The following is a 26,606-nucleotide window of genomic DNA, read 5'->3' as shown; positions in this document are numbered from 1 at the left end:
CACATCCACTCTATCCAGGCCTTTCACTATTCGGTAACGTTTCAATGAGGTGTCCCCTCATCCTTCTAAACTCATAAGATGTTTGTTATGAAGTTATTGTCATTTCTGAAGAGCGTAATTTCGCCCATGATATGCTCATGGTTACTGATGCAGAAGCCCTCTCTGTACAGACTGGTGAACCAGCAGATGCTGCAGTAAAGCTGTTGGCCAAGATTCATTTAGAATGACTGTATTGGCAGCTTCTCTCCTCAACCTAGTTGATGGAGTTAGGTTTATTGGAATTTCTCATTCACCGCGGAGGGAAGCAAAGATGAAAGTGGTGTGGGCAGAGAGACATTGCCGACTGCTGCCTTGCTCCCCGCAACTCTGTCTCAGCCCCACTCCCCAATGCTGGAATTACAGGCACCCCGCTCAAAATAACAGCAAGACGAAATATTAAAGGGGCCATGTTGCAGACTCACTGTGTGTGTGTGGGTGTGTGCATGGGTGAGCGTGCGTGCGCATGTGTGTGCTTGTGTGGGTGTACGAGTGTGTGTGTGTCCATGTGCGTGTGTCTGTGTGCGTGAGTCTGTGTGGGTGCTTGTGAGTGTGTTTGTGTTTGTTTGTGGGGGAGTGTGTGTGTGTGTGTCTGTGTGTGTGTGTGTGTGTGTGTGTGCTTGTGTGCGTGCGTATGTGTGCGTGTGCGTGTGTGCTTGTGTGCGTGCGTATGTGTGCGTGTGCGTGTGTGTGTGTGTTTGTGTGCGTGCGTATGTGTGCGTGTGCGTGTGTGTGCGTGCGTACGTGTGTATGTGTGCGTGTGTGCATGTGCATGCGTGTACGTCAGGATTACAGTCCGGGTGGCGAGGTGGTGTCTCAGATGGGCCAGTGGCAAGACGATGACATTCTCTATGGGACAATGAGAGTCAATGTGGACAATGATTGTACGACCAGCGATCCCCGCACACTAACACTATCCTACACACACACACTGGGGACAATTTACATATATACCAAGCCAATTAACTTACAAACATGTACGTTTTTGGAGTGTGGGAGGAAACCGAAGATCTCAGAGAAAACCCACACAGGTCACGGGGAGAACGTGCAAGCTCCGTACAGACAGCACCCGTAGTCGGGATCGAACCCGGGTCTCTGGCACTGCATTCCCTGCAAGGCAGCAACTCTACCCACTGCACCACAGTGCTGCCAAACATTGTTTGAGATGAAGGCAGGACCTCTAAACTAAAACTCAGGACTCAGAGTTCAGCATTGCACAAACGTGTAGAGGCTGTGTCAGACTTTAACTTACCCGGATGTGAATCTGCTCACTGACAGTGGGTGGAGCCAGGCTTGTTCTCTTCACCTCCAGTAACTCCACCAGTGGTTTAATTGTCATACCCTGAAACAACAGAGGAAAGAAGAAATCAGTCCAGTCTGAAGAAGGGTCTCATCCCGAAACATCACCCATTCCTTCTCTCCAGAGATGCTGCCTGTCCCCCTGAGTTACTCCATCTCTCTATCTCTCTCTCTCTCTCTCTCTCATAGAGTGATACAGGCCCTTCGACCCAACTTACTCCAACATTTTGTGTCTATCTCTGGTTTAAACCAGCATCTGCAGTTCCTTCCTGCACACTCTCACTTCATGTCAGTTCAGTTTAGTTTACTGTCACGTGTATCGAGGTACAGTGAAAAGCTTTTTGTTGCGTGCTAACCAGTCAGCGGAAAGGCACATGATTACAATCGAGCCATTCACAGTGTACAGATACATGATAAGGGGATAACGTTTAGTGCAAGGTAAAGCCAGCAAAGTCCGATCAAAGATAGTCTGAGGGTCACCAATGAGGTAGATAGTAGTTCAGGACTGCTCTCTGGTTGTGGTGGGATGGTTCAGTTGCCTGATAACAGCTGGGAAGAAACTGTCCCTGAATCTGGAGGTGTGGGTTTTCACACTTCTGTATCTTTTGCCTGATGGGAGAGGGGAGAAGAGGGAGTGGACGGGGTGCGACTGGTCCTTGATGATGCTGCTGGCCTTGCCGAGGCAGTGTATTGTTGTATTGTATTGTATATCTTTATTGTTATTTTCCTGAGTACTCACATACCCAGAGGAAACAAAAAAACGTTACTCAAACCAGTGTCCATTCAGTGTGCAGTAAAAAATAAATAGAAATAAAAATACATATATCATGAACAAGTTTAACACTACTCTCAACTAAACATCAACAGGCGTTCCGATCAGCAGCGGCACGACAGTGGCTCTGTCCAGGTTGGTGGTTGGTGCGCGATACTTTGGCAGGGGGCAAAGTCCGTTTAACAGTCTTATAGCCTGCGGGAAGAAGCTGAGGAGCATCCTGCTGGTTTTGCAGCTAATGCTCCTGTACCTCTTCCCAGATGGCAGGATGGAGAATATGTGATACGATGGGTGGTAGGGGTCTTTGATGATGGAGATGGCTCTGTTGATACATCTCTTCCTGTATATGTCCAGCAAGAAAGGGAGTGGAGCACCAATAATCCTGCTGGCGGTCTTCACAATCCTGTCAAGTTGGTGCCGTTCGTACGCCTTGCAGCTCCCGAACCAGGAAGTGATGCCGTTGGTTAATGTGCTCTCGATTGTCCCCCTATAAAAAGTTCGTAGGTGTGTAGTGGGGAGACCTGCTTTATGTAGTCTTCGGAGAGGGTGTAGTCGCTGCTGGGCTCTCTTGACCAGTGCTGTGGTGTTGGTTGTGGACATCAGGTCATCTGACAGGTGGAGTCCTAGGAACTTCACGCTGTTGACCCTTTCCACATCAGCTCCATCGATGTGCAGAGGTGTATGGTGTTGTTTTCCCGCCCTCCTGAAGTCAACCACCATCTCCTTAGTTTTTCCCACGTTGAGAATGAGGTTGTGGGATTTGCACCATCCTGTGAGCAGCTCCACCTCCATCCTGTACGCCGACTCATCATTGTCACTGATGAGACCCACCACTGTTGTGTCATCAGCGAACTTGTTGATGAAGTTGTTATTGAGTCTAGCAGTACAGTCGTGTGTAAGCAGACTAAACAGCAGGGGGCTTAGGACACAGCCTTGGGGCGAACCTGTGCTCACGGCTATGGTTTTTGATGTCCTACTGCCCACCCTGACTGTCTGCTGCCGTTGTGATAGAAGGTTCAGGACCCAGTTACATGTGCCAGCATCAACCCCCAATAGCTCCAACTTCTCCACCAGCTGCTGCGGAATGATTGTGTTAAAAGCAGAGCTGAAGTCTATGAAGAGGATCCTGGCATAAGTATTTTTCCGATCAAGGTGTGACAGTACGAGGTTCAGTGTTGCTGAGACTGCGTCCTCTGTGGATCGGTTGGCTCTGTAGGCGAATTGCAATGGGTCTAGGTCGGCAGGTAGACTCTTTTTGATGTGCTGCATAACCAGTCGCTCAAAACACTTCATTGCTATGGGTGTTAGAGCCACTGGTCGAAAGTCATTATGGCAGGCTGGGTTTGGTTTCTTCGGGACAGGGACGATGGTGGCACTCTTAAGACAGTTGGGCACTACTGCCTGGCTGAGTGAGATGTTAAAAATGTCTGTGAAGACATCTTTCAGTTGCTCGGCGCAGTCTCTTAAAACGCATCCAGGAATGTTGTCCGGCCCTGCAGCTTTGCGTGGATTGATGCTGGCAAAGGCCTTTTTAACTCCGGCTGCGGACAGCCTGAGCGACTGGTCACTGGGAGATGGCAGTAGTGCACGTGTCTGGGTGCTGGGTGAGGTGTAAATGGAGTCAATGGAAGGGGGGGGGTTGGTTTGTGTGATGGTCTGGGCTGCAATGTCCACAATTCTCTGCAATTGTTTGCGGTCTGGGATGGAGCTGTTCCCAAACCATGCTGGGATGCTTCCCGGTAAAATGTCGGGGCGACCCGGCCCGGGGAAGAAGCGACGCCCAAGTCGGGGCGGCCCGGCCGGAGGGAGAAGCGACGCCCATGTCGGGGCAGCCCGGCCCGGGGGGAAGAAGCGACGCCCATGTCGGGGCGGCCCGGCCCAGGGGGAAGAAGCGGCGCCCATGTCGGGGCGGCCCGGCCAGAGGGAGGTTCGGCGCCCATGTCGGGGCGGCCCAGCCCGAGGGAGGAGCGGCGCCCATGTCGGGGCAGCCTGGCCCGAGGCTGAAGACGGCACGGTACTCACGTGAGGGTGGCTGGGACGGTGTTCTGGCAGTGGTGGCCTGAGTCCGGGGTTCGGCCGCGGGCCAGCGGCTGCGTCAGCAGGACTGGTGGGCGGCAGCTTCGACCACCCCGGGCCGCGGTGTTTGAGCCGCGGGACAGTTTTAACATCGCCCGGGGGGGTATCGCCTCAGCGCAGAGGGAGAAGAGGAGGGAAGAGACAGCAGACCTAAAGACTTTTGCCTCCATCACAGTGAGGAGATGCTGGGTGGACTCACTGTGGTGGATGTTAATATGTGTTTATTGTTGTTTTTTATTGTATTATATGTATGTATGACTGCTGCAATTTCGTTCAGACTTCGGTCTGAATGACAATAAAGGCTATCTAATCTAAAATCCCGTAAATCAGCAGCACATTAACTAATCCATGGGTCTAGATTTTAAACATTATAGAGACACAGCGTGGAAACAGGCCGTTCAGGCCACCGAGTCCGCGCCGACCAGCGATCACCCCGTCCACTAGCACTATCCTACACACACTGGGGACAATCAACAATTTTACCGAAAAGCCAATTAGCCTACAGTCCTGCACGTCTTTGGAGTGTGGGAGGAAACCGGAGCACCCGGAGAAAACCCACGCAGGTCACGGGGAGAATGTACAAAGTTCTGTGTAAGGAACATGGACATTAAACACTGATTCAGTTCAGAAGCCTGATAACAGAGGGGAAGAAGCTGTTCCTGAGTCTGGTGGTGCACTCTTTCAAGCTTCCGTACGTTCACCCTCTCTGCTTCTTTCCTGAAACTTGGAATGAAACATTCCTTTAAGATGTGGCTGCCTAACGGACCACACTGAGTAAAAAAACATCTACAGCAAAGTAGTGTGTTTTGGTCTCCAACTGCAGGCGTGGGTTCAAATCCCACTTCTGACATACGGCACGGTGGCGCAGCGGTAGAGTTGCTGCCTCACAGCGTCAGAGACCCGGGTTCAATCCTGACTACGGGCAGACACAAAATGCTGGAGTAACTCAGCGGGACAGGCAACATCTCGGGAGAGAAGGAGCGGGTGGCGTTTCGGGTCTTCAGACTGACTACGGGCGCTGTCTGTACGGAGTTTGTACGTTCTCCCCGTGACCTGCGTGGGTTTTCTCCGGGTGCTCTGGTTTCCTCCCACACTCCAAAGGCGTACAGGTTGGTAGGTTAATTGGCTTCTAGAAATTGCCCCTGGTGTGTTGGACGTGGGAGGTGGGTGATTGCGGGCTCGGTGGGCCGAAGGGCCTGTTTCCACGCTGTATCTCTAAACTAAACCAATGTGCGGAGATCGCTGGTCGGCACGGACTCGGTGGGCCGAAGGGCCTGTTTCCACACTGTATCTCTAAACTAAACCAATGTGCGGGGATCGCTGGTCGGCACGGACTCGGTGGGCCGAAGGGCCTGTTTCCACACTGTATCTCTAAACTAAACCAATGTGCGGAGATCGCTGGTCGGCACGGACTCGGTGGGCCGAAGGGCCTGTTTCCACATTGTATCTCTAAGCTAAGCTAGGATGCAAGGCTTTCAAATGTAATATTGAGCAACTAAGCATCCTATTGAATCTGATTTGTGTAGTTCTCATTTGAGCTGCTTAAACCGTTTTATTGATCCGTGGATGTAAAGTGCTGACTCCAGCTGTGAGTAGATGTCACAAAATTATGGTCATTATTTTTATTGATTTGCATTCACTCACAACATTGGCCCTTTTGCATTTTCATAGGATTATGCGCAAAATAAACCCATTGATTGAAGTTTTGATTGATTGAAGGATTTATTTTTTATGGTAACATTTTAATCTATTTATCTATTTGTCACATGTACCGAGGTTTTAGTGAAATTCATTCTTGTACACAAGTATCACTAGACATAAGGCACTTCAGACCGAAGAAGGGTCTCGACCCGAAACGTCATCCATCCCTTCTCTCCAGAGATGCTGCCTGTCCCGCTGAGTTACTCCAGCTGTTTGTGTCTATCTTCAGATACAGTATGAGTGTGTAGCAGTTGTGGGCCATTGTCAAACCCCAGTTGTTGTAAGTGCAGGGATCTTGACCTGACCATGAAGGACTGTTGTCAAGATACAGCATGGATACAGGCCCTTCAGCCCACCGAGTCCATGCCGACCATCGGTCGCCCGATCACACGTGTGCCCCTGTCCCACTTAGGAAACCTGAACGGAAACCTCTGGAGACTTTACACCCCACCCAAGGTTTCCGTGCGGTTCCCGGAGGTTTTTGTCAGTCTCCCTACCTGCTTCCACTACCTGCAACCTTCGGCAACCACCTGCAACCTCCGGGAACCGCACGGAAACCTTGGGTGGGGCGCAAAGTCTCCAGAGGTTTCCGTTCAGGTTTCCCAAGTGGGACAGGGGCATTATTCTGTGTTTGCAGAGGCCAACTGAATACAAAATATAACTTTATCGCCAAGGTGAGTGTGGTAGTTTTTAAAAGAGGTCTGCTACCCTGAGGCAGGTAATTCAGGAAGCTAAGGGTGGGAACATTTAGACAGGTACATACACAGGACAGGTTATATGGGCCAAACGCAGGCAGGTTAGATTAGTGTAGATGGGACATGTTGGCCGGTTTGGGCAAGTTGGGCTGAACCAGACCTGAGCAAGGGCCATGAGCAAGCACTGTAATGTTGGCAGGTCCAGTGTGGAATGATTTCTCAAGTTAATTCTCATATTTCGATGCAATGTGGAAGGAAGCCATTCAGCAGATCAATAGAGGACTAGATCGGGTAGACACGCAGAGTCTCTTGCTCAGAGTAAGGGAATCGAGAACCAGAGGATGCAGATTTAAGGTGGGGGGGGGGGGGGAGATTTAGTAGGAACCTGACGGGCAACATTTTATAGACAATAGACAATAGGTACAGCAGTAGGCCGTTTGGCCCTACGAGCCAGCACCGCCATTCAATGTGATCATGGCTGATCATCCCCAATCAGTACCCCGTTCCTGCCTTCTCCCCATATCCCCTGACTCTGCTATTGTTAAGAGCCCTATCTCTCTTGAAAGCCTCCACCACCCTCTGGGGCAGAGAATTACACAGACTCACCACTCTCTGTGAGAAAAAGAGTTTCCTCATCTCCGTTCTAAATGGCTTACTCCTTATTCTTATTTTCACGCAAAGGGTGGTGGATGTATGGAACCAGCTGCTGGAGGAGGTAGTTGAGGCTGGGACTATCGCGATGATTAAGAAACCTTTTGACATGTACATGGTTTAGAAGGATACGGGCCAAACACACGCAGGTGGGGCTAGTGTAGATGGGACATGTTGGTCGGTGTGGGCAAGTTGGGCCGAAGGGTCTCTTTCCATGCTGTATCACCCTGTGACTATAACTCTGACGTGAATATGGGAAGACAAGCCAGAGGGAAGAGAGGGACGAGAGTGGATGGGTGGCACGGTGGTGCAGCGGTAGAGTTGCTGCCCTTCAGCGCCAGAGACCCGGGTTCCATCCTGACTACGGGTGCTGTCCGTGCGGAGTTGGCACGGCCCCCCCGTGACCTGCGTGGGTTTTCTCCGGGGGGAATCGGTTTCCCCCCACACTCCAGAGACGTGCAGGTTTGTAAGTTGCGTGGCTTCTGTTAATTGTCCCCGGGTGCACATGCAGTGTAGTACCAGTGCATCTCTGAGGATCTGACATGGGCATCACACGCCTCAGCACTCGTGAGTAAGGCAAGGCAGCGCCTTTACCACCTCAGGCAATTGAGGAAATTCAGAGTGTCTCTGAGGATCCTCCAGTGCTTCTACGCAGCGGCGGTGGAAAGCATCTTGTCCGGATATATTACAATCTGGTTTGGGAATTGCTCTGCCCAGGACAAGAAGGCTCTGCAGAGAGTAGTGCGTTCGGCCGAACACACTATGGGAACTACACTCGCCCCCCTGAAGGAACTATACATCAGGAGATGCAACTTCAGAGCCAATAAGATCATGGGAGACCCCTTCCACCCCTGCAACGGACTGTTCCAGCTGCTACGGTCAGGCAAATGCCTCCGTTGCCATGCTGTGAAAACAGAGAGGATGAGAAGGAGTTTCTTCCCAGAGGCCATTCGGACTGTAAACTCCTATCTCACCAGGGACTAACTTTCCTGTAATACTCTACTGCTTTTTTTTTAAATTGCTGTTTTTTCCCTTTTTCCTTCCGCCCACAATATTTAATATTTAAAAGAATATGTGATTCTGTTCTATTGTGTTTGTAGTTTGTTTGGTTGTTTGTTTGTTTGTCTTTCTGCACAAAGTCCGCGAGCATTGCCACTTTTCATTTCACTGCACATCTCGTATGTGTATGTGACGAATAAACTTGACTTGACTTGACTTGACTTGCGTACGGGATGAACCTTGTTGAATATCCAGCGGCGACGTATGTCTCTTTGGGCGACTGAGGAGACGACTCACGACCGTACAGGCGGCATGTCGCGGGGTGAAGCCTGTACGGTCGTGAGTAGTTGTCCAAACAGTCGTACCTTGTTCTGGTCGCCGCTGGATTTTCAACACGTTTAACATTTTCGGTGACGACCTATATAACGACCTATGACGGGTGCCGGCAGTCGCCGAAAAAGTTGGGTAAGTGGGACAGGCCCATTAGGAAAAACAATAGACAATAGGTGTAGGAGTAGGCCATTCGGCCCTTCGAGCCATATCAATATTCAATATTCATATTCATATTCAATGTGATCATGGCTGATCATCCCCAATCAGTACCTCGTTCCTGCCTTCTCCCCATATCCCCTGACTCCGCTATCTTTAAGAGCCCTATCTAGCTCTCTCTTGAAAGTATCCAGAGAACCCGCCTCCACCGTCCTCTGAGGCAGAGAATTCCACAGACTCACCACTCTCTGCGAGAAAAAGTGTTTCCTCATCTCCGTTCTAAATGGCTTACTCCTTATTCTTAAACTGTGGCCCCTGGTTCTGGACTCCCCCAACGTCGGGGACATGTTTCCTGCCTCTAGCGTGTCCAAAACCTTAACAATTTTATGATTTTCAATGAGATACCCTCTCATCCTTCTAAACTCTAGAGTGTACAAGCCCAGCTGCTCCATTCTCTCAGCATATGACAGTCCCGCCATCCCGGGAATTAACCTGGTGAACCTACGCTGCACTCCCTCAATGGCAAGAATGTCCTTCCTCAAATTAGGGGACCAAAACTGCACACAATACTCCAGGTGTGGTCTCACTAGGGCCCTGTACAACTGCAGAAGGTCCTCTTTGCTCCTATACTCGATTCCTCTTGTTATGAAGGCCAACATGCCATTCGCTTTCTTCACTGCCTGCTGTATCTGCATGCTTACTTTCATAGACTGATGTACAAGGACCCCCAGATCCCGTTGTACTTCCCCTTTTCCTTTTCCGTTTTTAAAATTTGCTGAAATGTGGAAGCTTAATTTTGTTCAAAGAAACTCTCCACCTACCTGGACAAAGACAGTGAAAAAGATGACCACGATGGTGGCTGTGGTGAACATCTTCTTCTGTGGGAAGTTTGGAAGCAAGAAGACGAGGGAGAAGCAGATTGCTCCGCGCAATCCGCCGTAGGCGATGATGAACTGGTTCTTCTTCGTTACCACGTTCACACGGAACTTGTTCACGATAAACGTCAGGAAAATCACTCCTGCACCCAAACGCAGAAACCCATCACCAGGCGTTACACTTCATCTTTTAACACAGAAGCCCACAGGATGACACCTGTGGGAAATTTGATTTGTTGTTTTGTTTCATTTGTTGAAATATCGGGCGGTAGCGGTAGAGATGCTCCCTCACACAGTGCCAGAGAGCGACTGCGGATCCTGTCTTCACGGAGTTTGTGCGTTCTCCCCGTGACCCTCGAGGGATGGACAAGGACCTGTGTCCTCTGGTTCTCGATTCCCCTACTCTTGGGCAAGACAATGCATCTGTCCGATCTGTTCCTCTCATGATTTTGTACACCTCTATAAGATCTCCCCTCATCCTCCTGCACTCCAAGGAATAGAGACCCACCCTTCTCAACCTCTGGGTGGCGCAGCGGTAGAGTTGCTGCCTTAACAACGAATGCAGCGCCGGAGACCCAGGTTCGATCCCGACTACGGGTGCTGCCTGTACGGAGTTTGCACGTTCTCCCCGTGACCTGGGTGGGTTTTCTCCAAGATCTTCGGTTTCCTCCCACACTCCAAAGACGTACAGGTTTGTAGGTTAATTGGCTTGGTAAATGTAAAAATTGTCCCGAGTGGGTGTAGGATAGTGTTAGTGTGCGGGATCGCTGGTCAGCGCGGTCCCGGTGGGCCGAAAGGGCCTGTTTCCGCGCTGTATCTCCAAACTAGACTACACTAAGCTTCGGCCCACCGAGTCTGCACCAACCAGCGAACCCCACACGTTAACACCATCCTACACACACTCAGGACAAATTCCAAACTTACGGAAGTCAATTAACCTACCAAAACCTGTACGTCTTTGGAGTGTGGGAGAAAACCGGAGGCAGCGAGGAAAAGCTACGGGGTTGCAGGGAGAACATGCAAACTCCATACCGACAGTACAGGGGACCGAGGATCTAGTGGGAGGGAGGAACTGTAGGGAATCCACATTAGTGAGGAAATGTGTCTGGTAATGTGTCTATGTTTCTATGTCATTAATCATTTCCCATCCTGGGAATTAACCTGGTGAACCTACGCTGCACTCCCTCAAAACTGGAGACCAAAACTGCACACAATACTCCAGGTGTGGTCTCACTAGGGCTCTGTACAACTGCAGAAGGACCACTTTGCTCCTGTACTCAACTCCTCTTGTTATAAAGACCAATATGCCATTCGCTTTCGTCACTGCCTGCTGTACCTGCATGCTTACTTTCAGTGACTGATGAACAAGGGCCCCCAGATCCCGTTGTACTTCCCCTTTGACACCATGTGACAATAAACTAAAGTGCAAACTGCAAGAAGGGGGAGGGAAGAGGTTAGAAGGTTATTGAAAAGAGAGAAAGTAAACTTTAATTACCACCAGCTCTCCACACAAGGCAAAAGAGCATTGTGAAACAAACATACGGCCAGCTCCACTCGTGCTTATCCCCGATAGTAGACACGCCGAGGAAAATAAAGATGAGGGTCTCACTCACACTGCTCCACATCTTCATGAAATATTTGATTGTAGTGTGAGACTTCTGAGAAATATTGGCCTCCACGTATCGTTTCATGCTCATTGAACAAGCTATTATCCTGGAAAAGACAATTAACAAACTCAATCGACAATAGACACTAGGTTCAGGAGTAGGCCATTCGGCCCTTCGAGCCATCATACCGCCATTCACTGTGATCATGGCTGATCGTCCCCGACTCAACCTCAGCTAGAAACAAGGCAATGCAGATTTGACCGGCACGGTGGAGCAGCGGTAGAGTTGCTGCCTCACAGCGCCAGAGACCCGGGTTCGATCCCGACTACGGGTGCTGTCTGTACGGAGTTTGTACGTTCTCCCCGTGACCTGCGTGGGTTTTCTCCGGGCACTCCGGTTTCCTCCCACACTCCAAAGATGTACAGGTTTGTAGGTTAAATGGCTTCTGTATATTGTCCCCCATCATAGTGATACAGTGTGGAAACAGGCCCTTCGGCCCAACTTGCACGCACCGGCCAACATGTCCCAGCTACACTAGTCCCACCTGCCCGCATTTGGTCCCTGTCCCTACTGTGTGTAGGATAGTGCTAGTGTATGGGGTGAACGCTGGTCGGTGTGGGCCCAGTGGGCCAAAAGGCCTGTTTCTGCACTGTATCTCTAAACTAAACTAAACTAAACTGCAGATGCTGAGTAATACGCAAATGGACACAAAGTGCTGCAGTAACTCAGCGGGACAGGCAGCATCTCTGGAGAGAAGACGTTTCAGGTCGAGACCCTTCTTCAGACTGACGTCTCGCTCCGAATCGTCACCCATTCCTTCTCTCCAGAGATGCTGCCTGTCCCGCTGAGTCACTCCAGCATATAGAGTCTATCTCCGCGCATAAATGAAACTACTGCAGTAATTAGACAAGCGTTTCATTCTTGAAAAACACGTGAACCGCGGATGCTTAAAGCGCGAGGTCCCTGTAATTAGATTTACCAACACCAGGGTTGCTGTTAATTAATGAAACCAGAAACGCTACAACATATAAAATCCATACACAATTCACATCGGTAATACCTTGCAGTGAGGAACGTTCGATGCATTAACGAGGGGACTGAAAAGCCATAGCCTAATCAATTATTTAAGGCAAGCGACATCACATTCATAAATCACACACAATCTCTTGCGCTTCTGCAGAAACCATTAACATTTTGGAAATTGAATTCGATACATAGATACACAGAGGTGCTTGTGGGGTTAGGAGGGAAGAGATAGATCAGCCGTGATTGAATGGCGGAGTAGACTTGATGGGCCGAATGGCCTCGTTCTGCACCTACCACTTATGAACGTGTGAAGCTAGCGCTGAATAAAACAGTCTTGTACATGCAAGTTGTGCTAATTCTACAGCAGAATAAATCAATTCTATTGTTTTTTAAATGACGGGGTTCGGACTTTAAGCGTGGCCACTTCCTGGCCACTGGCACAACAAAGATGCATTTTCAGCTAAATTGGTCTCCGATTATTTATCCACTTGGAAGGCTGGGGAGGCCAAGTCAATGGGTATTGTTAAGGCAGAGATAGATAGGTTCTTGATTAGTGCAGGTGTCAGGAGGTTATGGGGCGAAGGCAGGGGAATGGGGTTAGGAGGGAGAGATAGATCAGCCATGATTGAATGGGAGAGTAGAGTTGATGGGCCGAATGGCCTAATTGTGCCCCTATCACTGATGGCCTCATTGACCCACCGAGTGCGTGCCAACCAGCGAACACCCTTCACGCTGGTTCGATGTTACCCCACTGTCTCATCCACTCCCTACACACCAGGGACAATTTACAGAGGGCCAAGTAAACTACATACCAGCACGTCTTTGGGATGTGGAAGGAAACCGGAGCACCCGGAGAAAACCCACGCGGGTCACGGGGGTGAACGTGCAAACGCCGCACAGACAGCGTCCGTGGTCGGGATTGAACCTGTGAGGCAGCAGCTCTGCCATCAGCTTCAGAGGATCATCAATGGCACATTGGCACAGCTGCTGGGGAAATGAGTAGGGCTGAATACAGGTGCTGTCTGTACGGAGTTTGCACGTTCTCCCTGTGACCGCATGGGTTTTCTCCGGGTGCTCCGGTTTCTTCCCACACTCCAAAGACGTACAGGTTTGTAGGTTAATGGGCTCCGGTAAAAATTCTAACTTGTCCCTAGCGTGTAGGATAGTACTAGTGTACGGGGTGAACGATGGTCGGGGCACCCGATGGGCCAAAGGGCCTGTTTCCATGCTGCATTACTAAACTAGCCTGAACCAGACCTGAGCAAGGGCCATGAGCAAGCACTGTAATGTTGGCAAGTCCAGTGTGGAATGATTTCTCAAGTTCATTCGCATATTTCCATGCAATGTAGAAGGAAGCCATTCAGCCCATCAATAGAGGACTAGATCGGGTAGACACGCAGTCTCTTGCTCAGAGTAAGGGAATCGAGAACCAGAGGACATGGGTTTAAGGTGAGGGGGGGATAGATTGAATAGGAACCTGACGGGCAACATTTTCATGCAAACGATGGTGGGTGTATGGAACAAGCTGCCGGAGGAGGTAGTTGAGGCAAGGACTATCGCAATGTTTAAGAAACAATTAGACAGGTACATGGATAGGACAGATTTAGAAGGATATGGGCCAAACACTGGCAGGTGGGTCTAGTGTAGCTGGGACATGTTGGTCGGTGGGGGCAAGTTGGGCTGATGGGCCTTTATCCATGCGTATCAGTCTGGGACTGTGCTGGCAAAGATGTGAAACCTCTGAAAAGGCCAGGATCGGGGTGATGTGGTCCCTTTTACAGGTACGTGTTAGACCAATTGCAGGCGGGACAGGGAAGATTGGCTGATGCCAGTGTAAAGAGAGTTGCAGTAATCAAGGCGGGAGGAGATAAATGAGTGGATGATCTTTTCAAGGTCGTCGAATTGGAGGAATGGTTTTATTTTAGCTATCGTGCGAAGCTGGAAGAAGCTAGCTTTTACCACGGCATTGACCTGTTTGTCAAACTTCAATGCGGTGTCAAGGTTTTTGACGTGAGTTTTGAGTAAGGAGGTTAGGAAACTAACTTAGTTTCTGGGAGAAAAATAATTGGGTAGGAAACATGGTTCTAATTTTCGAATAGCCTCAACGAGCAGCTCGGAACATAAGGTCATAAGGTCATATGCGACAGGAGCAGAATTCGGCCATTCGGCCCATCAAGTCCACTCCGCCATTCAATCATGGCTGATCACTCTCCCTTTCCTAATCCCGTTCTCCTGCCTTCTCCCCATAAACCCTGACACCCGTACAACATCGGGAGCCTTGACGCAGCAGTTGGACTGCCTGACCGCGGGAGAAGAAGCAGGGAAGCTTTCATCACAGTGAGGAGGTGCCTGGAACAGAGTCACTGTGATGGATGTTTGAGTTTAATTGTGTTAATTGTGTGTTTTGTTGCATTTTTACTGTTGTGACTGCATGGTAACGAAATTTCGTTCAAACTTGTTTTGAATGACAAAAAAAGAAATTCTAATTCTAATCAAGAATCTATCCATCTCTGCCGTAAAAATATCCATTGACTTGGCCTCCGCAGCCGTCTGTGGCAATGAGTTCCACAGATTCACCACCCTCTGGCCAAATAAATTCCTCCGCATCTTCTTTCTAAAGGAACATGCTTTAACTTTGAGGCTGTGCCCTCTGGTCTTAGACTCTCCCACTAGTGAACACATCCTCCCCACATCCACGCCATCCAGGCTATGATGACTGTAATGTAAATAAAGTTGAAGGGGCAGATGTAACTTTTGTACTTAGTATTATTTGTACATCAGTATTAGTATTGAAAATAGTTTGTTATCCACATTAAATTGATTAAAGGCTAAATTTATTTGTATTGGAAAAATTGTGACCCCAAAGTTGAAGGGGGGTATGCAATGTAAATAAAGTTGAAGGGGGAGATGAGATGTACATAGAAACATATAAAATTATAAAAGGACCGGACAAGCTAGATGCAGGAAAAAATTTCCCAATGTTGGGCGAGTCCAGAACCAGGGGCCTCAGTCTTAGAATAAAGGGGAGGGCATTTAAGACTGAGATGAGAACAAACTTTTTCACCCAGAGAGTTGTGAATTTGTGTAATTCCCTGCCACAGAGGGCAGTGGAGACCAAATCACTGGATGGATTTAAGAGAGAGTTCGATAGAGCTCTAGGGGCTAGTGGAGTCAAGGGATATGGGGAGAAGGCAGGCACGGGTTATTGATTGGGGACGATCAGCCGTGATCACAATGAATGGCGGTGCTGGCTCGAAGGGCCGAATGGCCTCCTCCTGCAACCTATTGACCTATTTTCTATGTTTCTATGTAATGTAAATGTCAGCGCCCCCTTGAGGCCAGGAGTGCAAGCTTGCCTCGTGAATGAGGCCAAGCGACCTTCTAGAAGTTTCTGTTAGTGTTGGTAATACAGGTTTCTTACAAGATGGTGTCGGTGTCGGGCGTGCATTCATTGGGCTAGCCACAACAGGGACAATATGTCATACGTTATAAGAACGTAACAATGGCGTCGATACTCACGCCACGATGCCAGAGAAGTGAAACATCTCGGCAGTCAAGTAGGACAGGTAGCTGTAGAGGAAGACGAAGAGAGGTTCGATCACACGGATGTTCTCGGTGAAGCGAGTGGTGAGTGCCGCGATGATTCCGTAAATGAAGCCCACGAGAAGGCCTCCGAGCCCCACCAGGAAGAACTTTATAAATCCAATAAATACGTCAGACAATCCAACCGAGGGCATGGTACAGAACGTCTTAAACAATTTGTACAAAACCTGCAGGAAAATAAAGAGAAGGAACTTTAATAATATGTTTCATCAACTACTTTGGGCAGCGGTAGAGTTGCTGCCTCACAGCGCCAGAGGTGTACAGAGTTGTACACGTTCTCTCCGTGACCTGCGTGGGTTTTCTCCGGGTGCACCGGTTTCCTCCCACACGCCAAAGACGTGCAGATTTGTAGGTTAATCGGCTTGGTATAAAAATGTAAAGTCATCCCTAGTGTGTGTAGGGTGGTGTTAATGTACGGGGGTCGCTGGTCGGCACGGACTCGGTGGGCTGAAGGGCCTGTCTCCGCGCTGTATCTCCAAACTAAACTAAACCTCAGATAGGATTAGACTTTGGATTTTAGAGATACAGCGCAGAAACAGGCCCTTCGGCCCTCCAGGTCCTTGCTGACCCCCCAACACACACTAGGGACAATTTTACTATTTTTACTGAAGCCAATTAACCTACAAACCTGCACGTCTTTGGAGTGTGGGAGACAAAACCGGAGCACCTGGAGAAAACCCACGCAGGTCACGAGGAGAAAGTACAAACTCCGTACAGACAGCATCCATGGTGAGGATCTAACCCGGGTCTATGGCGCTGTGAGGTAGCGACTCTAACCGTGCCCCCATATGTTTCCACTATGTTCTGCTTCTGTTTCAGATGTCCAGCATCTGCTGTTTTTACCTTGCGCTGCCATCTGGTAATCCTTCTTAGCTCGAGTGACTAAGAATTGGGCACAGCTAGTTCCAGCCGTGAAATGGAATTCACAGCAAGCCCACGCCACCTGCTCCAGGTGCGCAGGTGAGTCACTGTTTATGTCGGAGCTGCCCAAATATTACAAGCTCCCAAAGAAATAATAGTATATAAACCAACCTCCATATCCCCCAGTGGTGGCACAGAGGCACAGCGGTAGAGCTTAGTTTTGTTTAGCTTCGAGATACAGCACAGAAACAGGCCCTTCGGCCCACCGAGTCCGCACCAACCAGCGATCCCCGCACACTAACACTATCCTATACACACTGGGGATCATGTACACAGGCGCTGTGAGGCAGCAACTCTACCGTTGCGCCACCGTGCCACCCGAGCTGTTGGCTTGCAGCACCACAGACCCGGGTTCGATCCTGGTGCTGTCTGTACGGAGTTTGTACGTTCTCCTTGTGGGTTTACTCTGGGTGCTCAGGTTTCCTCCCACATTCCAAAGTCGTACAGGTTTGGAGGTTCATTGGCTTCACCAGTTGGCGCCGTACGATGGCAGCCTCGCCAACGATCTGTCTCGTACTTTTCTTCTTTTGTTGTTTATATTCTGTTGTTAAATGTATGTTTTAGTGCATCTTTAGTTTATTTTTATGTGGGTGGGGGGTGGGGGGGAATTTTTTAAATCTCTTTCCTCGACGGAGATGCGACTTTTCCTGTATCGTATCTCCGTCCGCACTGCGGCCTAACATCGTGGAGCGGGCGGTCCCTTTGTCGGGGATCGACCTCAGGATCTCCAACCGCGGGAGCCTGCGGACTTTAACATCGTGGAGCTCGCGGGCCCTTGGTTAGGGGCCGACTTCGGGAGCTCCAACCGCAGGAGCTGTGACCGCCCCGACACGGGAGCTTTGACCGCCGGCTGCGGGAGCTTTGACCGCCGGCTGCGGGAGCTTTGATCACCGGCTGCGGGAGCTTTGACCGCCGGCTGCGGGAGCTTTGACCGTCGGCTGCGGGAGCTTTGACCGTCCCGACGCGGGAGCTTTGACCGTCGGCTGCGGGAGCTTTGACCGTCGGCTGCGGGAGCTTTGACCGCCGGCTGCGGGAGCTTTGACCGCCCCGACGCGGGAGCTTTGACCGTCGGCTGCGGGAGCTTTGATCATCGGCTGCGGGAGCTTTGACCACCGGCTGCAGGAGCTTTGACCGCCCCGACGCAGGAGCTTCGAATGCCCTGTCCGCGGATGGTTCGACTGCCCCGACCGCGGGAGAAAAGACGAGCAGAAGATAATACATGATTGCCTCCCATCACAGTGCGCTGTGGTGGATGTTTATGTTAACTTCTATGTAGTTGTGCGTCTAGTTGCTTTTTAGGTATGACTGTATGGCAAATCAAATTCCTCGTATGTTTTTACATATTCGGCTAATAAATGAATTACAATTACAATTCAGTGAAAACTATGAATTATCCCTGGTGTGCTGGATGGTGCTAGTGTATGGGGTGATCGCTGGTCGGCATGGACTCGGTGGGCCGAAGGGCCTGTTTCTACACTGTATCTCCATCTCCATCTCTATGCCAGTCAGAAAATGCTTCAAATTTTACCTTCTGGCTTAATTGTTATGAAAAATGAGTCATTTGGCAAAGAAGATGTTTTTATTTCAAAGTGAAGTTAATTGTGGTTTTAATGAGAGCTTGGAGAATTCTTGAGATATGTTAAACATCTTGCTTGTGCTAACAGACTGCACTTGATGTTGGGGGTGGGGGAGGAGGAGGGGGTCAGTAATTGTATTCAGGATGATGGGCAGACATTGTAGTGTACAGCTACCTCTTTTCTTAGCCAAATGAATAAACAGCTGGAGATGAAGAAGCAAGGAACTGCAGATGCTGGCCCACAAAAAGGGCACAAAGTGCTGGAGTAACACAGCAGATCAGGCAGCATCTCTGGAGAACAGTTCGAAAGCTTTGTAGGTTAATGAGCAAGTTCGGAATTCCGGAAACGCAAGGAATCATGGGATTTGTCAAAGGTCACTCACGATAAACATTCTCGTTGTCTGCGCTGGCTGTAAGCCTGGGCCGCCACTGCTCCGAGCCGGTGTCCCGTCAGTCCAGGGTCACCCCGGACATCTGCGGCCGCCCCAGGTCAGGGATGGGACACTCGGGAGGGGGCGGGGACGGGGACGGTCCAGTAGCAATTCAACAGCGCTTGCAGCACCGGAGACCCGGGTTCGATCCTGACCATGGATAAAACGCAGGTCTGTATATATGCAGCAACATGGCTGCCGAGAATGTTTATCGCGAGTGACCTATGACCTGGGCACGCGCAGTCGGAATACCGAACTCGCCTATTGATTGGTACGAGTTGTAAATTGTCCCTACTGTGTTGGATGGCGCTAGTGTATGGGGATCGCTGGTTGGCAAGGACGCGGTGGGCCGAAGGGCCTGTTTCCATGCTGTCTCTAAACTAAACTAAACTAAACATATATACTCTTATAATCTCACCCTAGGACCAGTCTCACCCTGGTCATTTCCTCTTCTCCCCCTTTACATCGGGCAAGAGGTACAGAAGTGTGAAAATGCACACCACCAAATTCAGGGGCAGCTTCTTGCCAGCTGCTTACAGTTCATAGGTACAATGTGGAAACAGGCCCTTCAACCCACCAAGTCTGTGCTGACCAACAATTATCCTACATACTAGGAACAATCTGCCTAAGCCAATGATCCCACAAACCTGCACCTCTTTGGAGTGTGGGACGAAACCTTCGCAGGTCACGGGGAGAACGCACAAACTCCGCATAGACAGCACCCGTAGCCAGGATCAAACCCGGGTCATCGGTGCTGTAAGGCAGCAGCTCTACAGTTTGCTTCCTGGCATTACAGTATCCTGCATTACGACACTTTATTAAGCTTCTGGGGGAAATATTATTGGGGAGGAAATCAGGTTATAATTTTCGAATTAGCCTCAACTAACCATCTTGGAACATAAGGTCATTAGGTCATAAGTGGTGGAGTAGAATTAGGCCATTCGGCCCATCAAGTCTACTCCGCCATTCAATCATGGCTGATCTATCTCTCCCTCCTAACCCCATTCTCCTGCCTTCTCCCCATAACCCCTGACACCCGTACTAATCAAGAATCTATCTATCTATCTGTGCCTTAAATAATATCCACTGACTTGGCCTCCACAGTCTTCTGTGGCAATGAATTCCACCCCCTGATTAAATAAATTTCTCCTCATGTCCTTCCTAAAAGAACGTCCTTTAATTCTGAGGCTGTGACCTCTGGTCCTAGACTCTCCCACTAGTGGAAACATCCTCTCCACATCCGCTCTATCCAAGCCATTCACTATTCTGTATGTTTCAATGAGATCCCCCCTCGTTCTTCTAAACTCCAGTGTTGCGTGAAGCTGCGGAATATCTGGCCGTGTGGGGACTAAACTTCCGGGAAGATTATCTCTTGTTTGTCGGGAGCGTGGGATAATTGCTGCTCCCTGATCCTATTCAAATGCCAGCCGCAGAAGGTTCTTGCTTTGATCACTAACAATGTAAATCTATTAACAGGACTGACGGCATCTCAAAGGGCTACGTGCCTGGAACAAAACATTCTGCAGACTGGTTCAACATCTTTCAAAGCCTCTTGGTCCTCGAAATTACAATAACTCCATTCTGAAATTCTGTTTAGTTTAGAGATACAGCGTGGAAACAGGCCCTTGGGCCCACCGAGTCAATAGACAATAGACAATAGGTGCAGGAGTAGGCTAATTCGATCCTTCGAGCCAGCACCACCATTCAATGTGATCATGGCTGATCATCCCCAATCAGTACCCCGTTCCTGCCTTCTCCCCATATCCCCTGACTCCGCTGTTTTTAAGAGCCCTATCTAGCTCTCTCTTGAAAGTATCCAGAAAACCGGCCTCGGAGGCAGAGAATTCCACAGACTCACAACTCTCCGTGAGAAAAAGTGTTTCCTCGTCTCCGTTCTAAATTCAAATGCCAGATTCACATTTCCGTTCCCGCAACGGGGGCGAATCTCATCTCCCCCGCACCGGGCGATCTGACCCCGGGTCGGGGCTGGTCGAAACCTCCTGCTTCGTTTGGAGCTTCCCGACATCGGTCTCTACCTGAGACTGCGAGCTCCTCGATGGTGAAATCCGCAGGCCACTGTTGGAGGGTCGTTCCCAGGCAAGGGATCGCAGGCTCCGATGGTAAGTCCACGGCCCCGCGGTGGGGCTCAAAGTCAGTCCCGAGCAAGGCCGCCAGCACCACGATGTTAGGCCGCAGAGCAACCGGAGATACGATCCGGAAAACAATCGCATCTCCGGCAAGGTAAGGGATTGAAAAAAAGTTTCCCCCGACCCCCCCTCCCCCACCCCCCACATAAAACAAACCAGAGACCATTAACACATACTTTTAAAACACACTAAAAAATAACAAAAAAAATGACGAAAAGACAGACAGACACTGTTGGCGAGACAGCCATCGCGGCTCCACACGTTCTTAACATTTAATCATCTGAAGGTTCCCAAAATATTTCCTAACCCTCAAAATAGAAATTAATTCCAGCTCATTACTAATTAAATGTCAGTTCTATTATCCCAGAAGATTCGTACAATTAGGTTAGCAAGTACTATCATGATGCTTAAGAAACATTCAGACGGGTATATAGATAGAACGGGTCTAGAGGGATATGGGCCAAAGGCAGGAAAGTGGGGCGAGCATTGATGGGACAATTTTGTCTGTACGAGCAAGTAGGGCCGAAGGGTCTGTTTCGTGCAGTATGACTCATTGCCTCTATGGGCTAGTGGGACTAGCATAGATGGGGGCATCTGGGTCAGCATGGATGAGTTGGGCCGAAAGGCCTGTCTCCATGCTGTTCAACTCTCTGACCACCCACTAGTTTAGTTTGAGTTCAGTTCAGTTTATTGTCACGTGTACGGAAGGACAGTGAAAAGCTTTTGTTGCGCGCTAACCAGTCAGCAGATAGACAATACATGATTACAATCTAGTCATTTACAGTCTACAGATAGATGATAAGGGAAAAATGTTTAGTGCAAGATAAGGCCAATCAAGGATAGTCTGAGGGTCACCAATGAGGTAGATAGTAGTTCAGGACTGCTCTCTGGTTGTGGTAGGATGATTCAGTTGCCTGATAACAGCTGGGAAGAAACTGTCCCTGAATCTGGAGGTGTGCGTTTTCACATTTCTGTACCTCTTGCCTGATGGGAGAGGGGAGGAGAGGGAGTGGCCAGGGTGCGACTGGTCCTTGATGATGCTGCTGGCCTTGCCGAGGCAGCATGAGGTGTAGATGGAGTCAATGGAAGGGAGGTTGGTTTGCATGATGGTCTGGCCTGCAATGTCCACAATTCACTGCAATTTCTTGCGGTCTTGGATGGAGCTGTTCCCAAACCAGGCTGTGAGGCATCCTGATACAATGCTTTCTATGGTGCATCTGTAGAAGTTGGTGAGAGTTGTAGGGGACATACCAAACATCCTAAGCCTTCTTGGTTGTTGCTTCAATATGGGTGGTCCAGGAGAAGTTGTTGGTGATATTGACTCCAAGGAATCTCCACTTCGGCACTGTCAATGCAAACTGGAGTATGTGTACCGCTCCGCTTCCTGAAGTCCATCACTATCTCCGGTTTCCACCCACACTCCAAAGACGTACAGGTTTGTAGGTTAATTGGCTTGGTAAGTGTAAATTGTCCCTAGTGTGTGTAGGATAGTGTTAGTGTGCAGGGATCGCCGGTCGGTGTGGACTCGGTGGGCCGAAGGACCTGTTTCCACGCTGTATCTCTAAACTAAACATCAAGTGCTAGTATAACTCAGCACGCACGCACGCAACAGAAAAAATCAAAAAGGCAAAAAGGCAAAAATAACTAATTAAAAAAATTGCAGTACAGAACGCCACAGGAGATCCTTCTTCCCTGTGGCTATCAAACTGTACAACTACTCCCACTTCTGTCGTGGTGTAGACTCACTCCCTCCTCCCCCCACCTACATCCACAATCTTTGCACATCCCCCAATCCTTTCCACTTGTCACTTTAATTTCATGTCTCATGTATTTTGTTGTGTTTTTATGACGGTTGGCAGATCAAGTTCCCTCCTGGGATAAATAAAGTTTAATCATATTGTATCGTATCATATCAAATTGTATCATCGAAACATAGAAAATAGGTGCAGGAGGAGGCCATTCGGCCCTTCGAACCAGCACCGCCATTCATTGTGATCATGGCTGATCGTCCCCAATCAATAACCCGTGCCTGCCTTCTCCCCATATCCCTTGACTCCACTAGCCCCTAGAGCTCTATCTAACTCTCTCTTAAATCCATCCAGTGATTTGGCCTCCACTGCCCTCTGTGGCAGGGAATTCCACAAATTCACAACTCTCTGGGTGGAAAAGTTTTTTCTCACCTCAGTCTGAACTGGCCTCCCCTTTATTCTAAGACTGTGGCCCCTGGTTCTGGACTCGCCCAACATTGGGAACATTTTTCCTGCATCTAGCTTGTCCAGTCCTTTTATAATTGTATATGTTTCTATCGAACCATATCATGTCGTATCATATATTGTATTTTATCTTATCATTATCCAGAACCAGGGGCCACAGTTTAAGAATAAGGAGTAAGCCATTTAGAACGGAGACGACGAAACACTTTTTCTCACAGAGAGTGGTGAGTCTGTGGAATTCTCTGCCTCAGAGGGCGGTGGAGGCAGGTTCTCTGGATACTTTCAAGAGAGAGCTAGATAGGGCTCTTAAAAATTGCGGAGTCAGGGGATATGGGGAGAAGGCAGGAACGGGGTACTGATTGTGGATGATCGGCCATGATCACATTGAATGGCGGTGCTGGCTCGAAGGGGCGAATGGCCTCCTCCTGCTCCTATTGTCTATTGTCTATTGTCATTATCACGTGAAGGGAGAGTGGACGCTGGCGCGCTTTGGCTGCCGCTGCTCTCTCTTCACACTGTGTTTTTGATTTTCTGTTTTTGGATTGAATTCTGTTTTTAATTTGTGTCTCTGTGATGTCTTTATTACTTGTTATATTCCGATTATATGTTATTCCGATTACTATGTAAGGTGTCCTTGAGATGTCTGAAAGGCGCCCATTAAATAAAATTTATTATTATTATTATTATCGTATGGTCTCATATTGTATCGTATGGTATGGTGACAGCAATGACTTACCACGGTGATGGCATCGTTGAGCAGCGATTCTCCGAAGACCAGGATGTGGAGTTGCTCGTTGACGTGGATCTCCTCGAACACGGACAGCACGGCCACCGGGTCGACGGCGGCGATCAAACTGCCGAACAGCAGGTTGTAGAGCAGCGAGATATCCTTCAGGCCAAACGACTCGATCTGGCAAATGCCGTAGAGGGACAAGCCGATCCCAAAGACGTTCCACAAGGTCCCCACCACCGCGTACCAGAGGATGGTCCCAATGTTGTCAAAGAAGGGGCGGCTGGGCATGAAGTAGCCCGCGTCCAGTACAATGGGGGGCAGCAGGTAGAGGAAGAAAACGTCCGTACTCATGATGGGCGGCGATGTCTCGTTCACCCCGTAGATTATCCCGCCCATTATCAGTCCCACGATGATCAGCAGGCAGCTCTCTGGCACAATGGAGGGAAGCTTGATGTAGAGATGAAAACCTGAGTGGGGTGAGAAAACAGCAGACATCAGAAGCATCAAGTCTGCACTCCCTCAATAGGTTTACAAGGTTAATTCCCGGGATGGCGGGACTGTCATATGCTGAGAGAATGGAGCAGCTGGGCTTGTACACTCTGGAGTTTAGAAGGATGAGAGGAGATCTCATTGAAACGTATAAGATTATTAAGGTACACAAAAATGCTGGAGAAACTCAGCGGGTGCAGCAGCATCTATGGAGCGAAGGAAATAGGCAACGTTTCGGGCCGAAACCCTTCTTCAGACAAGATTATTGAGGGTCTGGACACGCTAGAGGCAGGAAATATGTTCCCGATGTTGGGGGAGTCCAGAACCAGGGGCCACAGTTTAAGAATAAGGAGTAAGCCATTTAGAACGGAGACGAGGAAACACTTTTTCTCACCGAGAGTTGTGAGTCTGTGGAATTCTCTGCCTCAGAAGGCGGTGGTGGCGGGTTCTCTGGATACTTTCAAGAGAGAGCTAGATAGGGCTCTTAAAGATAGCGGAGTCAGGGGATATGGGGAGAAGGCAGGAACGGGGTACTGATTGTGGATGATCAGCCATGATCACAGTGCTGGCTCGAAGGGCTGAATGGCCTCTACTCCTGCACCTATTGTCTATTGAGACATCGCAAAGTCTGGATTTATTCTCTGGAGCCCAGGGTTCTGAGAGGTGATCTTATGGTACTGGATAAATCCACGAGGAAATAGATAGGATGAATGACCTGTCTCTAGCCCAGAGAAGGGGAATTAGGAACTAGATGGCATAGGTTTAAGTTGAGCGGGGCAAGAAGGGCAACCTTTTCACACAGAGGGTAGTGGGGATATGGAATGAGCTGCCAGAGACAGCTTGGGCATTCACGGTGGCACAGCGGTAGAGTTGCTGCCTTACAGCAAATGCAGCGCCGGAGACCCGGGTTCGATCCCGACTACGGGTGCCGTCTGTGCGGAGTTTGCACGTTCTCCCCGTGACCTGCGTGGGTTTTCTTCGAGATCTTCGGTTTCCTCCCACACTCCAAAGACGTGCAGGTTTGTAGATTAATTGGCTTGGTTAATGTAAAAATTGTCCCCTAGTGCGTATAGGATAGTGTTAGTGTGCGGGGATCGATGGCCTGTGCGGACCCGGTGGGCCGAAGGGCCTGTTTCCGCGCTGTATCTCTAAACTCGACTAAACTAAAGGAAGTAGATGAGACAGATTTAGTTTAGAGATACAGCGCGGAAACAGGCCCATTGGCACGGGCCGACCAGCGATCCCCGCACACTAACACTACCCTACACACACTGGGGACAATTTGACATTTACACCAAACCTGTACGTCTCTGGAGTGTGGGGGGGAACCGAAGATCTCGGAGAAACCTCACGGGGAGAACGTGCAAACTCCGTACAGACAGCACCCGTCGTCAGGATCGAACCCGGGGCTCTGGCGCAGTGAGGCAGCAACTCTACCGCTGCGCCACCATGCCGGCACGATAACAACATTAAAAGACACTTGCACGGGTGTCTGGTGTGTAAATACATTTCACTGCAGCTTATGACAAATAACTGTGAACTTGAACTTGAACCTGAGCCAGTGTGAGAGACACCAGTAGTGACAGATAACATTTCATTAATTGCAACATTCCTGGATAATTCACATTTGCGCGAGTCCTTCTGAAAAACAATGCTTTTAAAATCGCTGGGATTTAATTATACGGCACTGTGCAATCGAACAGACATTTCCTGCAGCTTTATCGACCTTATCTTATAATGTAATAACAAGGACCTGCAGATGCTGGTTTGTAGCAAAGACAGACGCAAATAGCTGGAGTAACTCAGCGGGTCAGGCAGCATCTCTGGAGAAAAGCAATAGGCGATGTTTTGGGTCAGGACCCAGCTTCAGACAATAGGTGCAGGAGTTGGCCATTCGACCCTTCGAGCCAGCTCCACCATTCAATGTGATCATGGCTGATCATCCCCTACCTAAACTGATTATGGTTTAGAGATACAGTGTGGAAATTGGCCCCTCGGCCCGCCAGATCCGTGCCAACCAGCGATCACCCATATGTTAATGTTAAAGAAAGAACTGCAGATGCTTCGAAAATCGAAGGTAGACAAAAATGCTGGAGAAACTCAGCGGGTGAGACAGCATCTATGGGGCGAAGGAATAGGTGACGTTTCGGGTCGAGATCCTTCTTCGGTTCGGACTCGACCCGAAACGTCACCCGTTCCTTCTCTCCAGAGATGCTGCCTGTCCCGCTGAGCTACTCCAGCATTTTGTGTCTATCTTTGGTTTAAAC

General features: G+C 49.4%; 1 protein-coding gene across 1 annotated transcript in view; it reads right to left on the bottom strand.

Moving 5' to 3' along the window:
* LOC116979234 (sodium/hydrogen exchanger 2-like) overlaps positions 1–26,606 on the bottom strand; it is a 66,363-nt gene that overhangs the window by 23,066 nt on the left and 16,691 nt on the right. The window contains exons 2-6 of the mRNA XM_033030817.1: positions 23,854–24,317; positions 15,746–15,996; positions 11,089–11,306; positions 9,540–9,736; positions 1,289–1,378 (exon numbers count right to left, since the gene is read on the bottom strand). Coding sequence (XP_032886708.1) covers positions 1,289–1,378; positions 9,540–9,736; positions 11,089–11,306; positions 15,746–15,996; positions 23,854–24,317 — 1,220 coding nt within the window. The remainder of the gene's footprint in view (positions 1–1,288; positions 1,379–9,539; positions 9,737–11,088; positions 11,307–15,745; positions 15,997–23,853; positions 24,318–26,606) is intronic.

The sequence above is a fragment of the Amblyraja radiata genome, chromosome 12, assembly GCF_010909765.2.
Source record: "Amblyraja radiata isolate CabotCenter1 chromosome 12, sAmbRad1.1.pri, whole genome shotgun sequence".
NCBI lineage: Eukaryota > Metazoa > Chordata > Chondrichthyes > Rajiformes > Rajidae > Amblyraja > Amblyraja radiata.
This window is presented reverse-complemented; position numbering and strand designations above follow the sequence as displayed.